The sequence below is a fragment of the Eschscholzia californica genome, unplaced genomic scaffold, assembly GCF_041429995.1.
Source record: "Eschscholzia californica isolate CP2 unplaced genomic scaffold, dmEscCali1.0.p SCAF_4, whole genome shotgun sequence".
Taxonomy (NCBI): Eukaryota; Viridiplantae; Streptophyta; class Magnoliopsida; order Ranunculales; family Papaveraceae; genus Eschscholzia; species Eschscholzia californica.
Genome location: NW_028238461.1, coordinates 52,914,032 through 52,937,323, shown reverse-complemented (window position 1 = coordinate 52,937,323; position 23,292 = coordinate 52,914,032). Strand labels below are relative to the sequence as shown.

Below are 23,292 nucleotides of genomic sequence, written 5' to 3'. Positions count from 1 at the left end.
GTTGCCTTGTTGGTTCCAAATGATGGAAGCCAGAAAATATTGCTTAAGGTATGCTGAGAAATATTGATTGGTAATTTTGACCCGTATCACCTAATAAAACCTAAATGAATCTCGATATAACTAGAAAAGATCATGTTTGTTTTCTGGTTGTAAGAGAATAACGCGAATAGAGAACAAGTCCTGCAACGAAACAAATGTTAGAAAGAATTGGTCTGTTTCGTGTCCTTTTCCAGTTTTCCTTCATCCTTGAGCAAGTTGGAGATAGTATTTTAATAGTTGACCTAACAAATGTTTCTTTCTACATTACAATATAACGAAATTTATAAAGTAAATTTTCAGCTCGAGAATATAAGCTGAATGGAGATGAACCCGACTTAATTTCATTCCAAATTTGATAACTTTAAACTCCTAAAATGAATTCATCCAAATGCAGATCAAAATCTGAACAATTTAAATCGTGTTAAAAATACTACAAGGAACCGATTCAGTTTTTCAATGGGTGTATCACATTGAAACAGGCGACCCCTTCAAGTGTTTGCAAATAGACGAAATTTAGAAACGTAATTGAAATTTTACAAGGAAACAAACCACATGAAGTCCAAGTCTTCAAATACTTTGTTCATAATTGCCATACATTCAATTCAAGTATTCAACATTTCATAGCTTCACACAATAATAAGGATCTATATTATTAAACTGGGTCACCTTGTTGACAAAGAGAAGGACTTGTTCAAATTGTATATTTCACTATATACAACAATACAGTAAAAGAAAGGGAAATGCAAAAGAACGAAAACTTATGGTGAAAATTCATTCGGAGCTTGAATGGATGAAAAAATGAGCAGTAGAGAAAAACACAAAAATCAAAAATTTGAGAAACTTACAAGGAGGATAACGTCTTAAGCATTACGACCGACATCGTCGGTCATCATTCCTTTGAGACTCTTTGCCAACCAAATAGCTGTCTCACGAGGAGATATCTTTTCCTTCCCAAATGGCTTTAAAACGACAGCAAGTTCTTCAAACCTATTTTCTTGCAATAGATCTGCCGATAATTCTAAAAGACCTTCTAGTGCATCTGCCCTCTGCCTAAAAGACTTAACGTCCAATATTTCCTTTGGTGGAGCCTCCTCTTCTTTGCAACCAACACTTCTATCTTGGGAAGAACTAGATTTCTCTTGTTCAGAAGGATCAAGCTTTTTAATGGGAAGATTACTGTTTGTTGCATTCATTTCCTTTGGTTCGAAACTATCTGAAAATTCGGACTTCACCGCCATGGCTTCAGAACCACTTGGTTGTTTCTTGGATACAGATGCTGATGTTGTTACGGTCTCCTTAAGTAACTTCCCTCCATTCGTATCTTGAGTTCCTATGTCTGCAGTTTCAATCACTGGCGACTCAGTTCCTACACGGAAACTACTATGCCTAATGACATGTATGACATCGCCAAATGCTGATGGTAAATGGGTATCTGCCAGGTTTTCAACTACCGAGCTTGCTATAGGGAGTCCATTTTCTGGCTGCAAATTTGCAGGATTTGCTGCACTTTGGGGTCTAATATCAGTTTCGGATGATAGAAGTTCTTTCACAGTAAACTTGTCTTCACCATTAAGAGGAATGGGGCTACTTAGATGGATATTATCATCATCTCTGCAGACATATTCTTGTTCAGAACTTCGGAAAGATGGCTCCAGACCTGGACTTGAAGTCACTTCATCAGTACTGGTTGTACTGTTCTGGAGATCCATATTTGCCTCAGTTGTCTCAACAGAGCATGATTCAGATTCATTATCACATTCATGGTTTTCTGCTGAGAGATCGGAACATCTGATAGAGTTAGGGTATGAATCACCTAAGCAGCTGCATTGATGAGAATCTGAAATCTCACTTTGGGTGAGTCTATCGTTATGACTTTTCAAGTCCGATGAACAGGAACGGCATTGTTCTTTCAAGTTACTTACTGGTTCTGCTACCTCATCGCAGAGCCCAAAATGTTGAATTGACTTTGATGATGACGTAGAATTGCTGCTTTCTGTTCTTACCCCTCTACATGCCACAGATGGTGCTTTACCGGGCTCTGGCATAATCTCTTTCGGGCTATGCTTTAGGCCATTCGTTATCAGGTTCGGAGTCTTTTCAGAATCTTTCGATTTCTCCCGTGACGTTAACCTACTGTCATTCCCTGGGCTTGTGAGGTCGGCAGGTCTCGCATGTCGATGAAAAGAAGGTTGTCTGATCAGATTGGGAGGCAATAGACGTTGCTTCGACTTGCCAGGAGTGCCATCTTCTAAAACTTGTTTCAGAGCACCAGAAGGTGATACGCCTTCATATCTGGCTTTAGATTTTGTTGAGGACTCGATTACAGGTGACTGAAATAGATAGTGAATATAAAAGTGGTAAGTTTTTCTTCTTCGCCTTTTAATACACTATCAAAAGAGGATAACATTATTACCTGATGCTTTAAAAGATTAGACCCTTGAACCCGTCTCGCAGAATCATTGTTGGCTATTGCTGGTGATACGATGGGCATATCTGCATTAGGTTTCTGGCTGGATGATGCACCTCCAGCTTTTAATCTGTTACCTCTTAAGGGGGAACTCTGCTCTCTAACTTTTCTCTCTTCTTTTAGAGCCATCAATATATTCTTGATGGTCTTCGGTTTCTTCGGTTCAACCTCGGGTCTCATACCATCATGAATATGTTCCTTAATATTCTGTTCAGCTGTTTTGACGGCTGAAAGTTTTGTTGCATGCTCATCATTCGGTATTAGGTGATTCGAATCCACCCCATCATCGCAATTAAACCCGAAATCTGACATGTTTCTATCAAGTGAAACTAAACTTTCTTTTTCGCTATTAGAACTATTACTGCCTTGACTCTCAGCCATTTGCTTCTGAGGGCGCCGAATGCTGAAAATTGGCTTCTCGGGGGAGGCTTTGAGACGATGAGAAGACGAGCGGTATTGATCAACATATGGCTGCAAATATGGGTGCTTCAAAATCTCGGATGCCTGATTAAGGTTTAGTTAAGATCTGTCAGATGATTTCTACAGCGCAATCCATGAATAGGATGAAAATTCAAAGATGGAAAAGCTTACATTTGGTCGATGCTCCGGGTTCTTTCGCAGCAAGCTCTTGATGAGTGTTTTCCTGCATGATGGACATTTCACATTTTATTGGTTGTTTATGGCATCATCAAACCTCAGGATTTGCACCAAAGTATAACTCTATAAAGCTTAACGACTGAAAATGAATAACGACTACTAATTATGAGGTTCAAACTTACAGGGAAGATGAATAGCAAGGAGGCATGGGACCCATGGAGGACCGGTTAATCTTACTTATCAGTCCTGCCATATCCTGAAAAGCAGATGCACAAATCCACATAACTAAAATTTGTAATTTAACTTGCAGCAAAAATCTGATGAATTTACATTGAAGAGTTTAGTTGCCAAGTATTTCAAATCATGCCCTAAAATCGTCAACCTAACCTATCAACTCAGGAAACCCCTACACCAGGGCCTTCGCACGACTACAAAGATATTATTTCTGCATTATCTTATATCGTGCAAAAAATGTTTGATGATGCAGAAAACATTTCGCACGATTTTACTTTCTGTAAGTAACACTTTTGATTATAGAAAGAGGGAAAGATTACTTCATTGAATTTTCAAATATGCAGAAGGGAAGTCACAAGGTCATTGTCCTGTCATGTTTTGAAGAACCATAATGATAACCCATTTTAAATTGATTTAAAATAAAGTACACTGAGAAAGAGAACTTACAAAAGCTTTAAACGCGGGACGGTGGGCAGCCATCTCATACATGCAGCACCCTGTTCAACGAAAATTAATTTAAATCTAATAGGAGCTCCAAACGAATCAAATCTTACTTAAAGAACGAGCTCATACCTAAAGACCAGATATCTGATTTGAAACCATAAGGAATATCAGCTAGCAGTTCTGGGCACATATAATTAGGGGTTCCGACCACCTAAACAGAAAAGAAACAAAACCGCTATTACTCCATAATACAGCATGAAAGGAGTGAGCCTCAGATCTCTTTAACTTTTTAGAAGCAGTAAAGAGAACATAAATGCAAAATGCAGGACCATTGTTTCAGAGGCCAAAAGTTCAAGACAAATAACCACCTAATATCTCTGTAGTACCCTCTCCGTTGCTATAAAGTTTTGAAATACTTTCAGAACTTTTTCCTTTTAGATATGCTCCTAGGCGACTTGAATGACTCTGTTGAGTCACTCAGTATCAATACTATCAGCTCCACAACGAACTAACCTTTTCCGGGGATCAAAGTACTCCAACTTCCTCCAGAATTGGACGGGCCTAACGTTATGCATATACTCTAATCTAACAGCGAATGAACGACAGCTGGATGATCTATGCTAACACCTATATCTATATAACTTTCAGCAGGATACTTAAACTACTCGAGAACGATATATAATACAGAAAATCTGCTTGTTGCAAGTGTAAGCGAAGTAAACCACCAAGGCACAAAATGAACTTACAGAAGAGGTTAGATCATCAGCCTTCAAAGTTTTAGCAAGTCCGAAATCCCCTGCAAACAACCAAAATGATTTTGAGTAAAACAAGTATGACTGTATGCAACATATAAGTAATAATCAAAAATGTCGGTAAAAGCAAATTGTCCAACTTATCGAGTGAAAACATCAAAAAGCAACTTACCAAGCCGGACATCGTGGTCTTTGGTGAGAAAAATGTTTGAGCACTGCTCAAATCATAGTAAAAGAGAGTTAGGATATAAACTCTGGAGGTATGGAGGAAATTAAACATGCTAAACAATACTCACAAACCTTTAGATCACGATGGAGAACATGGTTTGAGTGCAAATATTCGACAGCTAACAGTAGTTGTGTGAACCACTTAAGGAGTTTCTGCAAAGCAATAATGGTTAATCATCAAGAAACATCCGTAGTTTGGAATTGAATGTCTAGTAGAACGAACGAGGAAATTATCATACCTCCTCCGGGAAAAATGCTCCGTTTGTTCTTTTCATCAACTCGGCCCTGATAAAGACGAGTTCAAATTTTCATTACATTTTTTAGCAACCAAATTTGTCTGAAACCAAACATCATATATTTTACTAGGACTTACATGTCTCCACCTTCACAATATCCAGTGACAATGCAAACATAGCAACCCTAAATTTTCAATCTCAAATTTAGTAACAAATTGGAGAAGTTTATAAAGAAAACAACTACAGATTCTAAAATTGAAGCATAATTTCACCTTTTCCACCCAAGCTTCTTTAAATTCAACTATGTAATGATGTTGAATTCGAGCAATTAAAGCCATCTGCAACCCCAATTTCCCAACTTTTAAACCGAAATAACACAATAGATCTTCTTAAAAAAACACAATAGGTAAACAAATTCAGTCAAATCAGCATCAGATTATTAAAATCTACCTCTTGGTGAGCGGATCTCCTGCATCGATCAGTCTGCCTGGCAAGCCTAATCTTCTTCAAAACGTACCTGAAATACAAAATTATAAATTCCAGATTAAACTTGAAGCGTGAACTAGAAAATGGAGAAATGAAGAAAACCCCTACTTCTTCCTTTCGAGCTTGTGATTGACGAGGATCGCTGCTCCAAAAGCTCCACGGCCGATCTGCTCCATGATCTCGTAATGATCCATGTGTGACTCCATGATTTCACTCTCCGAATATCAAATGACGAAATCACAGAGACAAGCTGAAACTCCGCGGTAACTGCTCGAGCCTTAATACTCTCTAACGCTTCTTAAACAATTATTTCCCGCCATAATCAAATCTAATAGCTTCTTTATCCACTATAAATTCTAATAACTAAACCATTTTCACTGTATATAACACTTGTAAGATTTCAACCTATTAACAAATTCCATTCTAATTTCTTATAAGAAATCCAATAGTACGCCCTAGATAAACTAGATTTGTTATCAACAAATGATCGAGTCTCGCGCTTTTTTGATCTTCTGTTATTAGTCACCGTTTCTTTATCTATGATCAGCGATTGATCGAGTAATCAGATATTCTTCTTACTTGGAATTCTTCGTCTCCGATATTTACCACAATCCAATTTCCTCTGTTTTTCTTACTCCTGTGAGCGAGAGAGTGTAGTTTGCCAGACGGAAGAAGAGAGAGAGAGAGAGAGAGAGAGGTTGAAGTTAGGGACGCTGTTAGTTAGGAAAAAGCCGAGGAATTAATGGAGTTGGGGGATCATGATTCATGGCCATGCTTCTTTCTACGATGACAGTACCAGCTGTCGACGACACCTTATATTTTCGTGTTGTTCATCTGATTTTCCCTCTCTCTCTCTCTCTCTCTCTCTAAAACAAAACAATTATCCGCTGCTGCTATTCACTTCATGACAAGGTGGGGCAACTGTTCATCTGAAACCCTGTGCTGGATCTGATTATTTTATTGTTGCCCTTCGATTATTTGACTCTCTCGATCTAGTAGTCAAGAGTCAAGACCCTGTATAGTACCGGGAAAAAAATGCTATTAGAAACTGTTGTAGCCGACTCCCATGTAATGTAGTAGGCAAGACCCTGTATAGTATCGGGGAAAAAAATGCTATTAGAAACCGATGTAGCCGACTCCCATCTTAAAATCGAATTGCATTTCTGATTACAGGACTATATAGTCCATAATAACAGAGTTGTGTTTGCTAGGTTGTACAATATGACAATGTTAACAAATAACAAAGACATTCTTAAGAATGTCACATGATGTACAAGAGATACTAGAAGAGGAGTAAATTTCCTGTTTTCCAAATGTGTCGTATGATAGTACTAGTATATGTATTTGTTTTTGCAAGACCAAATTTAACTTTTAGCATATTCTTCTCCCCGTAGAGTATTATACTTCAAATTTGGCTATAGAAATTTTGACAAATTCTCCTAAAATGCTAGAATCTAGTTTGAGTCAGACTTTAGGTAAGAGAAAAACAATTGAAGCAGGGTTGAGTCAAAATGTCACTCAACCAACTTTATATGATAACCTGTTTATATGATCAAATGGCAATTTGTGGTCCTTGTAGTTGTAGACATTCGAGCGTCCTACTTTACTGTTAGGTAGATAGTTTAGAAATGATTTGGAAAGGCAAACAAAAAGAAGGAATGGTAGATGGAAAAGAGAAAACCCAAAGAAAAAAAAATTATAGCATTTTTCATTACCGAAAAACCTACAAATGACTGAGCATTGACCAATACAACCGACTCTTTGGTAATATTTGCCTAAAACTAACATTTTAAGTAAAATCTCTCTTAACACATTGCCAAACTCTAGATTTTGAGTTCTTTCACCCCTAGAGAGAAAAGGTGGAATGAAAATGTATATAGATATACATGTTGTCCACTCAAATATATGAATTTAATTAGAGAAAAGATTGGTTGGTTTTGGAAAAAGGCAATTGAAGTTTATGGTTTCTAATTAGAAAAAAATAAAATAAAGAATAGTCCAGCTGGTTTACATATTTGTTGAAAGATACGTTTTGTTTTGTCCTAATAAATTATCTAATTAGCAACGATAATCCTTTTCTAATTCCAACACCCAATAATTATAGGACTTATAATTCAACAAAAAAAAATTATAGGACTTCACATGTATTTTGGATCCCCTGTTTTTTCTTTGTAAGGAACACAGATTTTTATCAAGTAAAATCATATTCGGACAGAGAAAGACACTTGTTCACCATGTGATCAACCTTTTTACTATCAATGGGAGTATAATGGCCACATTATTTTTTTTGGTCATTAAAATAAATAGTATAGTAAGAGCATGATATCTTTTCTCCCTCACTCATTTTTTTTTTTTTAAAAAAAAGGTATGTGGTTGTGGTGTCCCTCATTTATAATATTTGACTATTGTTAACGCTCGTACAGGTCCCATTGTGCAGGGGCAAGAAAAAAAAAGCTAAATAATATCTTAAAAAAGAAACAAAGAAAAAGAAATATGGTAAACTTTGGATAAGTTCTTTGACATATAAAATGATTTTACTTTGATGATTGAGGCATTGTAGTACCTTACCGACAGTTTGATTATTGGATACTCTTCGTAAAATTGATAAAAGTAGAAAAAGAATTGAGACATAGAGAAAAGAAAAGATTTTCTTTTTTCTGTTCAATGTGTACCTGCCTTTTACAAGTTTTAGAAGAGTGTCGCTTGTAAGTGGTGGTGGTGGTCTTAGTAGATGGTAAAATTGCATTTTCCGCTAAAAAAAAATGGATATGAAGTCTTACTATTAGCAAATAGTGTCATTAACAAGACAAAAAAAAGCTAGTTATAAGTTTGTCCAAATGAAACGATGGTGGGTATATTTTCAACAAAAAAAAAAAAAAAAAAAAAAAAAAACGATGGTGGGTATAACTAATTGAGCTCTAGTTGAACTACCTAATAAGACAAACATTCAAGTCATAATAGGCCACCTGCCGGCTGCCACTACCACCAAAAGCATCTTGGTGACTTTGGATTAATATTGTAAAGTTTTGGGTTCAATTGACCATAGTTGATGATGCCCCTTTTCTTTTTAAAAATGGAACTTGAGTTCCATGATTTATCAAACTTGAGTTTTTTTTTTTTTTTTTTTTTTTTGTTAAGAATCGAACTTGAGTTATTAAGGTATAAATAATTTTGTTGGATTTAGGTCATAATTTAGTTAGACTATACGTCCATTCTTGTTAGAGTTTGAATTAGACGGATATCGTATTTATCACATCTTTGATGTATCAATGTCATTGTAATGATTATCTTAGATGGTAGTCAATTTTAAAAAATCTAGCAGTTTCTTTTCTAAATAAACGAAAGAATCTTTAGCATCTTTTGTTTCTAAATGAAGTATTACAAAATGAAACTAAATCACAGGTCATCATTAACATAGTTGATATCTTAAATTCAATCAAGAAGTGTAAGAAAATTTAAGAGGATGTAGGGAGTGGCCATAATTGTAGATTCTTCAAGCTTATATCGACCAGCCCACCAGTATTGTTACAATAATGTACAGTTAAGAATTTTATAGACACCCCCAGTTTAGTTAAGACAATCAATATCTATTGACACCCCCCCCCCCCCCCCCCCCCCCCCCACCACCTCCCCAAGAAGAACACACGAAATGACTATATATATATACACCTCCAATTCCAAAAGCACCAGAAAATTTTTGTTTGAGTGAGGTCATTTTAGTCATTTCTGATAATAGGGAGGAAGCAAAGTAGGAAGGGGAAACGATCTCTCTCATCCTATTCCTATCAATAAAATGGTTGCTTTGCACAGACTCGGAATTGTAAATTCCAAGTTTCATCTTCGGCCATTCCTTGCTTTACCCAAGCTTGGTGGTTTTTCCCTATTTTGCCCTTCACATTCAAAGATATTTTCGGATATCTCTCTCCTCCAAACTCAGCCATTGAAGATCATCGTCTCCCGTCGGAGCTTCACTTCATCTTCATCTTCGCATTCATCCATGGAAGCTCCCCCGGAAGGTTACAGAAGAAATGTTGGAATTTGTCTTGTCAATTCTTCTAACAAGGTCCAACATCATTTCTAGGGTTTTTTTTTTTTTTTTCATATTATTATTTTCCCTACGATTCTTCCACATGATTTCTGATTATTATGGTTGTTTTCCTCTAGATTTTCTCTGCTTCGAGGCTAGATATCCCTTCCGCCTGGCAAATGCCACAGGTAATTAGGGCATCTGTTTCAGTCAAATTGAATGTTTGTTAATTATACACCTGGTTCTTCACTCATATAAAATTTTCTCTCGGTTTTAAACTATACCATCTGTGGATTTTATTCGAATTATTCCACATCGCCTGAGGATTAGAATTTTGTTAAGTAGATACATCTAGGTCAATCCTCTCAAGACGTTTGGTTTTCGAGGAGAGTTAAGCCTAAAAGACTAGTATCAGAGGTAATGTTTTGGGGATGGATTGGATAAGTAACCTTAGCCCTGCATGGAGGCCGAGGTAGGGGTGAGCAATGGTCCCCCAAACCTACTAGGTTGACCTTGGCCGAACCGAACCAAATTAAGTCGGTTAACGGTTTGATGGCTTTGGCCGGTGATTTATCCAAACCGCCAGTAATTGATTTGGCTTCGGCCTAACCCTAAATGGTCGGGTACTGACCGCTGCTCAGCCTTGGAGGAGTGAGTATGTCAATGGACGCTAGTCCTAGCTTTCGGGGGATATATTAGCATTATCTCACATGGCTTCGGCATTAGAGTTTGTAAATCTTGGGCAATCCTCTCCTTGGAGCTAGTTTTTTTTAGGAGAGTTAGGCCCAATAGACTCTTACAGAATTATGTTTGTGTAATCTGTTTTTATTAGAATCTAGATATTTAATTATGGAGATTGGTTTTGATGAATTGGACAGGGTGGTATTGATGAAGGTGAAGATATCGCAAGTGCAGCTATAAGAGAACTGAGAGAAGAAACAGGAGTTACCTCTGTCCAAGTTGTTGCAGAGGTTTGATTTCGAGTCTCTACCTACCTTTTCTTCTTCTAGTATTCTTCGTTTCTATGAATGAATTGAATACTATTACTAGACCCATGAGCGACGATATTTAATTTTGATACACTTGCACTGATACAAAAACATATGGTTTTTTTTTTTGGTTTAGTTGGCAAAAGTTTTTTTTCTCGCCTTTGATTTTACACAGTATCCACTTTGAGAGGCTTGAAAAAAAGAACCAAAGTCAATTGAATCAAAAGCTTTATCCGTGTATGTCTTTTACTTATGAACTGGCTTTTTGACATTGAATTTCTTATATAGGTTCCATATTGGGTGACTTATGATTTCCCACCAGCAGTAAAAGTAAAGCTTAACAAACAGTGGGGAACAAACTGGAAAGGTCAAGCACAGAAATGGTATGCCACCATAGATTACTTCTCTTCTCAGTTGTCAATATCTCTTGACTCGTCCTTAATTGATCGTCTCATTCGACACTGTTTAAATTTGTTTTGTTCTTGTTTCAGAAAAATTGTGTTTGAGTTTAGTTGCTCAGGTTTAAATTTGTAAATTCAACAGGTTTCTTCTGAAGTTCACTGGCAAGGATGAAGAAATCAATCTTTTAGGTGACGGAACTGAAAAGGCTGAGTTTGGAGAATGGAAATGGATGACTCCCCAACAAGTAATTGGTCAGGCAGTTGATTTCAAGAAACCTGTTTATGAAGAAATTTTGAAGGTTTTCAGTCCTCATCTTCAGTCAGATTCATCATCTGAACCAAAACTATAACATCTTAAGCAGATGTGTCAGTCTCCCATTTCACGATGAAACAGACCACTATCTCATTTAATAGATTTGAACTGCATTCAGAAAGCTATTGTATACATTTTGTTAATGGGGAGACATGTTTCTCAATTTTTGATAAACATCAAATATGGTTGATGCATGACACTTTCAATGTTGATTTAGAAGTTCTAAAATATTTCAGGATATTCTATTGACTGATATAGAGGTTTATACTGTCTTATAGATCAAGAAACACTCTGTGCCACAATATGTTGATGCTAATATCTTTCCAGCAGATGATGGTTGAGAGAATGCTAACCCTGACGTTTCTATCACATTACCGATGCAAAAACTCTTCCTGCAAATAACAAAACGATAGATGAGCATCAAGTAATGAATCGAGAACACTTCTTTTAGGATATCATGAGCATAAATTCGGTTATCCAAAACCAACACGAAAGAAGAGGTGATAACCAACAAAAGATAATGTGTGAACCATCAATTTAGACGGCCTTCTTAGTGAAATCGTCTTAAATCTCATAGAAAATTGATGAAGGAAAGATGAATGGTAAGAAAATACAAACTAACCTTGTAGCATCAAGTAACTTGGTGGAAATTGATGAAGGAAAGATGGAATGGTAAGAAAATACAAACTAACCTTGTAGCATCAAGTAACTTGGTGGCAACACCTTTCCTTCGATTAGACTGTGTGACATATATGGCTCTAATACCACATATGGCCAGCAGAGCTTCCTTCTCATAAAAAATTTCTCCATTCGAATCCTCCGACATCTCAAGTTTATTAACCGAAGTTATATTTTTTATGACTTCCTGGTGAAAACTAACATTCCCAACCCTGAGTATAGTAGAATTTGATTGAGTTGCTTTTGCATTTGTATTATCGGTACTCTTCTGGCCCCTTGAGTTCAAGATAACTCTGTATGCAGTTTTTATCGGTTCTGCAACTAGACAACCAGCAATTCTTTGGGAGGAGATAAACAAATACACCTGAAAACGAGAGTAAGAAAATGAAATCGAGTCTCCTAACCTACCCATACGCAAGCAATGGTTTCTTTTAAGAAAGAGTACCCTAGTTTGTACCTTGCATAGTTTATGAATAAGCCATTCCTCGCTTAAACCAAGTTCATTCTCCATCATTTTAGCAACTTCCTTGACCTGCCATTGTTAGAGTTTTACCAAAATATTTCAATTTTGAGTTAGATAAATGTTCCTTTTCTGAAATTCTACCAATGAAGAAATAACAATGAGAAAGAAGTGAGACCTTGTTCATTTGAGCCGGTGGGTCACCATCTATGACTAAAACAATGCGAAAGCCATCATTTGAGTTCATTGTAATGAGCCTTTCGTTGGTCCAACCCTATAAAACACAACAACTGGTAGGATAAAGAGACTGACAACTTGAGAACAATAAAGTATAAAACGTTACCTGCGCATAATACCTTGAATGGGATGCCATGCGTGTAGTCCTTGTGAAACTTTTTATGAACCTCCTGATCCGCTTTGTCTCCAAGAGCATACTTGAGTCCACAAGTAGAACAGTTATGAAGCATGAAATCTGACTGCCCAAATGATAAATGAGTCTGGGCATAACTTCTCTTTTTGTTCACAATTATCCCTTTTGAAGACAATGATCTTATAGGAGCATCTACTAGTGTTTCTCTAATGTCAGTACCATCAACTTTGCTTCTTTGCAGAATCGGTGAATCTCTGTCAGTCGAAAACTCCACGTATTAGTTCCAACTTCCAACACATATGGACCTCAATGTTAAGAAAAAAATGGTGAAACTTGGGTACCTGACAGAATCATCTTCCCTTGGAGTCCGACGCTTGTATGTTATCTGAATCTCTGGTTCTTCCACTTCTGCATTTGTGTTACTATCTCCGGACGGATTAGAGAGTTGAGGTGGGTTAGGAGTTTTAGGCCTGAAAAAAGCACTAATTTTGGCTTGCATTCTTGGTTTTGGGGAGCTATCTATACAAAGACTAACTTATAGAAAGAATTCTTTGAGTCGAAACTCGATCCAGGACACCCGAGGAGGTAGCTTTCTTCTCTAAAACCAAAAATAAGAGCAGCTATTTGTCTGAGTACAGTAAAAGTACAAGTCCATTGTTTCTTGCATCGTCGTTACAACTTGTCTAATCTTCTTGCTGCGGTTGGGAACTAGGGTTTCCTCAATGTAGTGGAACCTAATATTCTCTTGTCTACCCTAACTGAAAATTTCAAAAAGAATCTCAAAATTCGTTCCAATTTGACAACCTAGCCATTGTATATGCCCTAATCAAATTAAGTGTAACTATTTATTAGATTGCCCTAAATCAGGAATACAAAAGGGTAAGTTGATGATGAAGACGAGGGTACCTGGTCGTAGACGAATCGAGTTTCCTGGATATCTGTATAGAGAGAGAGAGAGAGATCCTTTTCATATAGAATGAGAGAGAAGGGAGGGAGAAAAGAAAATGGCGGGAATGTTGTATTTATAGGGCAGAGCTGATTTCAAATTCTTTTGGGAGTTGATTACACTTTGATGCTCATATGTTATCAATTCGTCAATTTGGTCCCAATTAGACTTTTTGGCCCTTTACATCCAAGGCTCTAACTAATGAAGTGTGAAGTTTAGGTTAAACTTCTTTGTTTTCAAAATTGTCTCATCTGTTTTTTCTATTTATTTCTTACATTCTTTATCCTCTCTGTTTCTAATCAATTATGTTTTTATATAGTTAGTCGTATAAAGATTGTAACAAAAAATTGACAGTTATAGATTGAGAGTTGGTCAAAAATTTGAAAACTGAATACACTCCTTAACTCTAAATGAAAATAAACATTTTGAAGAGTTTTGATCTCTTGACTTCTTCCTCAAGTGAAACAATACAAAATGTTTCTACGACCATGTTGTCTTAATCCGCTGCCTAACCAATAATTGTATATTGAATTACACTTACGGTGATCAACTTGTATTTCTATATCTAGAAGGTCATTGAAATTAATTAATCTAAAAATGAAAAAGATCTAGGGGAGCTAGTGATGCTATAACATATTCCTTATGATAAAACTAATCATCAATAATTTAACAAGCAAACAAAGGAATAATGGAAAAGAGTTGGTAAACACTTTCAACAAAAAATAAAAATAGAAAAGTCAGAAAATACACTCAGTGACATAGTCCTTGTATAAGACCAAATAATGATAGTCAAGGACTTTCAAGATATAATAAACATAATGTTCTTTATGAGTTTTACCACGACTATAGTGAAAATTTATGAAGCTCATTAGCTGAAAGGCAATATATATGTTCTATTGGAAAAAAAGAAAGCGAAGTTCCCTCTTTTACCTCTAATAAAGACAGATTGTATAGCTCTAACTTGGGCAGTCTAACCAGAACCGAAAAAATTATATCACTTCCGATAAGATAAAATTAAACTCCAAGGTCCAACTGTTATGAAACTTCACATACAAATGTAGATGCTGTTAGATGTCTGTCTATATACATCTAGAACCCTTACAGTCAACAAAAGCCATCGGCAATTTAGGTGTTATCTGTCTGTCCTAATTATTATTAATTATCCAATATTAATAGCGCGTTCTGACTTTTGACCTGTTTAAAATGAAAAATAATGGAGGGGGTTTGACGGAATCTAGCAAAACCACGATCATCACTTTTCCCCTATTTGTTTATTTATGCTAAGTATTTTCTCTCTCACTCTCTCTCTCTATCTCTAGAAAAGTATTGGTTTGATCTTTCTTGTTAGTTCATTGTGAGAATTATTCATTAAGATTAGGGGAATTTCATCTATGGCTTACGAAGCGGTGGCCAAAAAGAGAGTCGTGGTGGTTGGTGGCGGAGTTGGTGGCGGTCTCCTCGCTAAATCCCTTCAATCTTTCGCCGATGTTGTCCTAATCGACCCGTAATCTCTCTCTCTCTCTCTCTCTCTCTAAACAATTTCATTACCAATTTATGATTTTTTTTTTCTTTGTTGAGTAATCTGAAACCCAGTTAAAGGAAAAGTCTTGATGTTCATATTGAAATTCAGTTTTTTTAGATTTCATTATAGACGGATAAGGGTTTGGCCAAAAATGTTGTACTTAATTTGCAGAGAAACCTAAAACGAAAGGTGGAATTTTTAGGACAATTTCAACAAATTATAAACAAGAGAACAAGAATTAACAGGGGGTTATGTTCAATTATAACCTCACCTATATGAACTCACTAATTTTTCTGAAACCAGATATTTTATTGTGCATCATTATAGGGATGATACTAATTTGGGCAGTCCTGAAACCTAAGCCACATTAAAATTAGATACCCCACAGACCCATTTATAAATCTGAAAACCATGATCACTATTATGAAATCTTGTTTATAAGTTTTGGAAGCTCACATGAATCCTCCTTCGCTTTTTTACTTGTATATACGTTGTTAAGTTTATGGTCATCTAACTCAAAACCAATTGGAAATGAGTTGCGAAGATCTAGGTATATATTATTGACTACCAGAGTACCTTTTCCATGTGGAACTATTCTCTCCCGTCTTGTGTTCTTTGAGCCTAACACGCACGCCTTTTTTAGGGTGATGTGGATCACGTGTTGCCGTTGTGTGTATCACATGTTGGTGCACCTCTGATACCATGTTAAGTCTGTAGTGATCGAACTCAAAATCAATTGGTAACGAGTGGAGAGGGCCTGATTGTTGTATTCTTGATTACTATAGTACCCTTTTCCCATGTTGGAGTATTCTTACACATCTTATATCGAGATTTATATGCTGGGTATAAATTTTCTTTTTTCTAGGCTTCAACTTCTCGTGAAGCTTTATATGTTTTTGTGGTTTAACTGGAAACAGGAAGGAATACTTTGAGGTCACATGGGCAACCCTGAGAGGAAAAGTGGAGCCTTCTTTTGTCGAGAGAATCGTGATCAAGCACAGTGAGTACTTCACTAGTGGCCGTATTGTTGTAGCTTCTGCGGTTGGCGTTACAGAAACAGAAGTATTAACCTCTGAGGGAGAGTCAGTTCCCTATGACTATCTTGTCATTGCTACTGGCCGCAATGATTCATATCCCAAAACCAAAAGCGAGAGACACGAACAGTATGATTCAGGTACTTAGAAACATAACTACTTCGTTTTTTTCTATCAATAAAGTGAACTCATTCTCAGTTTTAAGGAAAAAGCAGAGGAGAGAAATCAAAGCACGAAGTTAGATTATTTGGTTCATCTTGCCTTTGGTAGTTCGGGGATGAGTTGTATCGATCATTATTGTTAATGGCCCCCAGGCGTTGACTCTAAAAAATCCCTCTCGTCTCTCCTGGTGCAACCAATGGAAATCAATAAAACTGTGAAATCATGAATACCATATTTCTTTTAGAAGAATGGTTTTCATTTTCCTTTTAGATATTAATAGACAACTCAAATTCTTTGTTTATGACAGAGTACCAGAAGATAACTAATGCAAAGTCGATCCTAATTGTTGGAGGAGGTCCCACTGGTGTTGAACTTGCTGCAGAGATTGTTGTCGACTTCCCTGATAAGAAAGTGACTCTGGTTCACAGTAAGCAAAGGTTGCTAGATTTTATTGGACCAAAGGCTTCTGTCAAGGCTCTAAATTGGCTAACAAAGAAGAGGGTTGAGGTGATTTTGGGCCAGTCAGTTGATCTAAGCTCTCATTCAGACGAAGATAAAACATATCGGACTTCGCAAGGAGAAACTATCACGGCAGATTGCCACTTCCTTTGTGTAGGAAGAGGATTAAGTACTTCATGGATCAAAGACTCTGTGCTAGAAGATGCTTTGGACGATCAAGGAAGATTGACGGTTGATGCACACCTAAGGCTCAAGGGTCACAAAAACGTCTTTGCCATCGGAGATGTTACTGATGTTCCTGTAAGTCTCACTAGAACTTGTCTCTTGTTCTTCTTTTAAGTGAAGGGGAGAATCAATTATGTCATTTTGTTAAACAAGAAACATGAAAGTTGAGTTTCATTTGATGTTGTTCATCTTTAACAGGAACTCAAACAAGGATACTTGGCACAGAGTCATGCATTGTTAACAGCGAAGAACTTGAAGTTGTTAATGGCTGGTGGAAATGAGAACAAGTTGTCTAGTTATAAACCTGGTTCAGAGCTGGCTATTGTTTCTCTTGGAAGGAAAGAAGGTGTGGCTCAATTTCCCTTCTTTACTGTCATCGGATGCATTCCCGGCAAGCTCAAATCTAAGGATCTTTTTGTGACGAAGGTAAGGAAGGACCTGGGTCTGGCGCCATAATCTCATCTCGAAACCTGTGAGAGTTGAGTCAATGTGGGTATATACGTAAGTCTGTGTGTATGTTCTTTGATTTCCTGTTCTGATATCATCTACTATATGTTCTTCTAGGACATAAAATGCTACTGTTTGTTGATTGGGTTTTGTATTGGATATTGTTATTATTGTTTCATAGTATAAAGAACCTGATCTCTGATACATGTACATGGCTAATGACATGAGATATGCTATTCGTCCCCAGAGAGGGCCTACGTTAGGCTGATAATGATTTGGCCAGCTCCATAACCCTCGTGGAGGGTGGGTTCTTTGGTTTTAGATTAGGTTGTTGTGGGATTGATGACAGTGACGAGAGAGGAAGGGGAGAGGAGAAGAAGAAGTCTGAGGGATGACAATCTACCTGTAAACTTTAGGTTAAAAATAAAATCTCAACACAATTGGAACCAAAACAGAAGTCTGGGGACAATTGAAGACAAACAACCTGTTAATCATAAAAACAAAAGGACTAGTTATATATAAAGATGTTTGAATAATCAAACAAGTTGATTAAGAAGAAGTAGATAATTAAGAATTAAAACTTGAATTCATGTTCTTTGAAACTTAAATGTGGTTAAAGAAACTAGACTTTGTAGTTGCTTAAAGGTCGAGCGATTAGACCCTTCCAAGTGGATTTTTTTTTATGAGATCTTCCAAGTGGATTTGGTATTCCATTCTTATGTTCCTTGACAACATTTTCTTTTCTTGATTGTATAAGAATTGAACGACTAATTACTATTGAATTTAACTACTTTCTCACGTAGTCTAGATCAGATGACACATGTGGATGTTATACAAATTGTGAGAGGTCCCATGTGTAGTCTAGAGGCCTACAACATTTTCTCCGGAGCCTTTAGCCCCCTCCCTTTGCTCTTTACTAAGGAGTATTTTTATCTTTTTGTTGAAAGTTGCTTTTTACTATTTTTTTGTTATAGAAAGATTTACTATTTGAAAATTGAAACTTATTGTGGGAAAATTTACTTTGGCACTAGTCATGGAATTTGTATGGAGTGTCATTTCAGTTTCAAAATTTGGACAGCCCATAGATTGCAAAATCTAGAGAGAGAAAGAGATGCAGGTAAATCGATGAGAGGTTGATTTCGTAAGATAAAAATCATAGTTAATCATCATTAGTGTTTAACTGACGTCATCACAATCTAATTTAATGAAATTACCAGCCAACGCCTCGATCCTGACACTTTCCCATAAAAAGGAGACTATAATTTTTTTTGTTTTTTTGTTGAAAAGACAGACTGAATTAGTAGTAGTCGTGGGTAAACGTCATAAAACCTACATTCTTCTTCTTTAATAAGATTCTGAGGGTATAACGAATTTACCCAATTTGACAGCCGTCCCTTCCTCTCTCCCTAATTTATGACTAATTCTTTTCTTATTTTTTTTCGACTTTTGTTTTTATAATTGTCCTTCCTACAATAGTAATTTTGTAAAAAAATTGGTTAAACATGACTTAATTTCAAAAAATATTCTAATTTTCTTAGAAATAAATTTGGAACCAAAACCGAATTCATTTCCAAAAAATTTAAGCACATCAAAAACACCTCATCCCTCCCTCTCTCTCTTCCATTTCGTCAACTCTCTGCTCCACCATCATTTCTTCCTCTAGTTTGGCTCCTAATTTGTTTAAAAAATGTTTTTTTTAATTAACTCATGCTTAAGAAGAGATCAATTTTGAATTTACAAAACACATTTATAAGAAGGGCAATTATATATGGCCAGCGCTTTGGGGAAAGCTAAATAGTTTCCGGGGTGTTAAAATTTAAAAGGGAATATGTAAAATTTTGAAAATTTTCCGGGGAAATATATTTTATGGGGAAATTTTCCACCTCACTTCTCTCTCACCACCTCACCTCTCTCTTCTCCAACAAGGTCGCCGGCCGAAAATTTTTTCCGGCCGGCGACTTTTAAAACTAAAAAAAAAAAAAAACTTTTTGCTCTCTCCTCTCTCTCTCTCTAAAACCCTTTTTTTTCTCCTCTCTCTTTAGATCTAGAGAGAGAGAGAGATGAACAGACCTTGTATAGACCTTGAACAGATCCGTTCAAGGTCTGTTCAAGATCTGGCCCGGCCCTTGAACAGATTTGTTCAAGGTCCGACCGGGACCTTGAACAGACTTCCTCTCTCTCTAGATCGAGAGAGAGAGAGAGAGAGAGGAAGGAAAAAAAAAGAGTTCTTGAGTGAGAGAGGAGAGAGATTTTTTCTTTTGTTAAGTTTGAAGGTTGCCAGCCGGAATTTTTCCGGCTGACGAATTTTGCCGGAGAAGACAATGAGGTGGCGAGAAGGTGAGGTGGCAGAGAGAGTGAGGTGGTGAGAGAAAGGTGAGGTGGAGAGAGAGAGGTGAGGTGGAGAGATAGTGAGGTGAGGTGGAGGGAAGTGAGGTGGAGGTTTTTATTTCCCCCTAACAACTTACAAAATAAAATTGTCAAACAAAGTTGACCAATTTTTGACCAAGTCTTTACACCCCGGAAACTATTTTGCTTTCCCCAAAGCGCCGGCCTTATATATATAAACAAAAAAAATTAAGATTGAAATTAATCGACGAAGTTAACAGAATCATTTTTAAATTTATGAAAAGTGGGGAGTCAAAAAAATAGTCACAATCTATAAGTCCAAAAAAGAACACCTCATAATATTATCATCCATCGAGTGAGAGAGATATCGATTAACCTGATTTTGCCGCCTACTATGTAAAGATGGGGACAAAAATCGAGAGCTGAAAAACTGTCATTGACATCTGATCCCGTTAAAACTTACGGGTACCTGAAATTCGAAAATGAATTCAGTCCGACTGACTCAATGAAATAAATGGGTTGGGTTCGGACTGAAGTGGCACCTGACATCTCGCCCAGATTTGACCCATTAGAATTTTCCCAACATAATCCGCTTAGTAGTGTCTTCCATTTACCGGATAATACCTATGTACATTATGTATATGTTGTATGTATGTAGAACATATACATATGATGCATAATGACATACATTACTGCGTATAGGTGTGGACCGTGAATGTGATAGTTGTATGTTGGTGATCCGACCGCCCGCCCGAGATTAGTAAACACTAAATGTACTTTTCACCACGAGACTTGACAGCCCGACCTAGATTTACAAACAATTTCACATAACGGCCCGAACCGTTGAATAATATAACAGGTAGGTACGTGCCTGGTTCGATTCCGACCCATGTACTAAGTTGGTAGAATTTAGAGGTTGTATGGCCATTGGTGAAATTCAAGGCGACACATTAAAGCTAGATTCTAAAACTATTGTGCAATATAGATGGGGTGGTGATATAGAGGGTGGCTAGGGGTGGGAAACGGGCCGGGCTCGGGCGCCCATGGGCATTTCAAGTCCGGGCTCGGGCGTTTCGGGTAGGGAATATCAATGCTCAGCAGACTTGTCGGGCGGGCTCGGGCCGGGTAAAATAGAAGATCTCTTGCACATTTCCCGCCATGGGTAGTAACCCACGACGGGCTTAACGGGTTTCGGGCGGGCGGGTACCGGGGCGTTCACTTTAAAATATGAAAAAATAAAATTTTACCACAGAATATCAAACACTAAAAGGTAAAAAAGAACTTCCATAAAACAGAGAAAGGATCTCTACAAGCACTTGGCAAAAAAGGATCCAATATTATATTTTATGGACAAATTTTCTTCAATATTTTCATAGATCTTCATACATAAAGGGTGAGAAGATATGAAACATACACAGAGAAATAGAAAGAGAGAAGGTGAGACAAAAACTACATATTCACAAACAATGAAAAACAAAAAGAAGTTACAAATCTACAAAAATATATACGTTAAAAGAGATCGAATACAAGAAGAATGTACAAGAAAAAGATGATTAAGAAGCAAAACATATAGTAATATGATTATTGTTCTTCATTTCCAGATTTGTAAAGATAGTTCATCTTCAACCAACAACACGCCACCTACGTTTTCATGCTTTGGTTTTCGTTCTCTCTCTCTCTTTCTTTCTCTCTGTCTCTCTGTCTCCCTCCCTCTCTCTCTGGATCAATGTGGGCGGTGGAAAGTGGAAAGGCAGCCAAGTAAAGAGCCTTTTATAATACCCTACAAACCCTAAGATTAAATATTTAAATCTGACCATCCATCTCTAATCAAACGGACCTTATGAATCGGGCATATGTTTCGGGCTATGTACTCGGGTTATGCACTCGGGCAAGGCATTTTCTTGTAGAGCCCAGGCCCGCCCACCAAAACTTAACTGGCCGGGCGGGCAGAGCCCGTCTCGGGCTTCGGGCTGCACGTTTCTTCATCGGACTCGGGCGTTCCGGATCGAGTTTCGGGCTTCTGGGCTGAATTCCCACCCCTAAGGGTGGCATGTAGAATGAGATGCATATATTTGGGGCACAATTGGAACACCACAAAGCAATAGTGAAAGAGGAGAGAGAGAGAGTTGAACACGTGTCAGAATGACGTAATGGTTACTTTTTAGGCGATGTAAAAGAGAAAGTGACGTATTGGGTTGGGTAGTACCGTCGGCGAGCTGTCAGCAGTAGTGAGAGAAAGAGTGTTGTTGCTATACCTCTAATATATGACTGATGACAGGGAGAGTGAGAGTGATGTTAAGCGTCCAAAAACGGCTGCAAAGCAATCATTTAGGTGGATTGGATGATATCAAATTCCCCCTTTCGTTAACTCTCTCCCTTTTTTCTCTCTATAAATTGGACCTCTCATCTCTTCCCTTCTTCTTCAAACTGCCTATCTCTCTCACCATCCAACTTCCTCCTCCCTCTCCCTATATATATATAGTAGTACTCTACAGACATAAGCAAATGGCCCCAATGACTATTCGAGTTATGGTGTTGTATTTAGCTCTTGCTTCCATTATCTACTACTTCTTCCTGTTACAATTTTCAGGTATATATTTATACTTGTTCTATTTCTCATGCATGGCGACCAACTAAGACTCCTTATTTTGTTTTATTTATTTATTGGAATATACTACTAGTACTTACATAATTCTGGTGCATTTGCAGAATGCCGTATCATGACCAGTACCCCACCCACCAGGTACAGCTGCTGCTTTCCTGATGATGAGGAGTATTCTGCACTTCCAGTACTGCTATTACTACCACTACCTCATCAAACCAGAAAGGTTAACCCCTAGCTTCTCTTTTAATTTGTTTCACTAATTAGCTTATACTCTTAATCATATAATAATGTAGTAGCTATGTTTATTCTTAATGTATACAGCTTTTACATGATATGGAAGAAGTTTCATTTCCTCCGGTGAGGTCTGGTGGTGGTGATGATGGAAATGCATACAGGGGAGAGTTAAGGACAGCTCCGTCTGGGCCAGATCCCATGCATCATAATGGCGTTGGCACTAAGAAACCACAATCTCCATAGTCGAACCCCAATATCACTCACTACTTTTGAACTCAAATGTGGGTACTTATGATTTATAGCATTAGAACTTAGTAAGTGAATGTAACCTTCCTTTCTTTTCTTTTTTTTTGTACTATATGCTTTTGAAGTGTATGTTGAACTGGTCTGTTGTATTTACTTGCCTGTTTTAAAGCAATGTATTTGATTACTAAAATACTTATATACTACTATAATCTAATTGCTCTTCACTCTAGTTAAAAGATATTAAAATGATAAACGTTGTAAAATTAGACTCTACTCTCGTCTTAAATGAGAATCAATCGTCTATCGAGAATGAAAGAGAGATAGAGAGAGAGAGAGATTTGATCT

The 23,292-nt window shown here is 37.1% G+C and overlaps 4 protein-coding genes across 4 annotated transcripts; 2 read left to right on the top strand and 2 right to left on the bottom strand.

Annotated features, from left to right (window-relative positions):
* Window positions 1-664: 664 nt before the first annotated feature.
* On the bottom strand, window positions 665-6,778 carry LOC147546046 (serine/threonine-protein kinase Nek5-like). Its single transcript, XM_086635220.1, has 14 exons — window positions 5,592-6,778; window positions 5,448-5,514; window positions 5,270-5,335; window positions 5,135-5,181; window positions 5,001-5,046; window positions 4,834-4,914; window positions 4,706-4,748; window positions 4,528-4,577; window positions 3,911-3,992; window positions 3,785-3,834; window positions 3,286-3,359; window positions 3,098-3,149; window positions 2,453-3,010; window positions 665-2,369 (listed from the first exon to the last, which is right to left on the bottom strand). Exons 1-14 carry the CDS (start codon window positions 5,687-5,689, stop codon window positions 900-902), a joined length of 2,784 nt encoding a protein of 927 aa, XP_086491346.1. The 5' UTR covers window positions 5,690-6,778; the 3' UTR covers window positions 665-899.
* Window positions 6,779-9,148: 2,370 nt separating this feature from the next.
* Window positions 9,149-11,466, top strand: LOC147546045 (nudix hydrolase 26, chloroplastic-like). Its single transcript, XM_086633433.1, has 5 exons — window positions 9,149-9,546; window positions 9,648-9,698; window positions 10,389-10,481; window positions 10,788-10,882; window positions 11,043-11,466. Exons 1-5 carry the CDS (start codon window positions 9,277-9,279, stop codon window positions 11,248-11,250), a joined length of 717 nt encoding a protein of 238 aa, XP_086489559.1. The 5' UTR covers window positions 9,149-9,276; the 3' UTR covers window positions 11,251-11,466.
* Window positions 11,238-14,720, bottom strand: LOC147546044 (protein CHROMOSOME TRANSMISSION FIDELITY 7-like). Its single transcript, XM_086633432.1, has 6 exons — window positions 13,063-14,720; window positions 12,708-12,975; window positions 12,530-12,625; window positions 12,349-12,423; window positions 11,906-12,255; window positions 11,238-11,605 (listed from the first exon to the last, which is right to left on the bottom strand). The coding sequence occupies exons 1-6, from the start codon at window positions 13,218-13,220 to the stop codon at window positions 11,476-11,478; spliced, it is 1,077 nt and encodes a 358-aa protein (XP_086489558.1). The 5' UTR covers window positions 13,221-14,720; the 3' UTR covers window positions 11,238-11,475.
* A 24-nt stretch (window positions 14,721-14,744) lies between these two features.
* Window positions 14,745-17,720, top strand: LOC147546043 (uncharacterized). Its single transcript, XM_086633431.1, has 4 exons — window positions 14,745-15,171; window positions 16,107-16,363; window positions 16,693-17,144; window positions 17,268-17,720. The coding sequence occupies exons 1-4, from the start codon at window positions 15,059-15,061 to the stop codon at window positions 17,523-17,525; spliced, it is 1,080 nt and encodes a 359-aa protein (XP_086489557.1). The 5' UTR covers window positions 14,745-15,058; the 3' UTR covers window positions 17,526-17,720.
* Window positions 17,721-23,292: the final 5,572 nt, after the last annotated feature.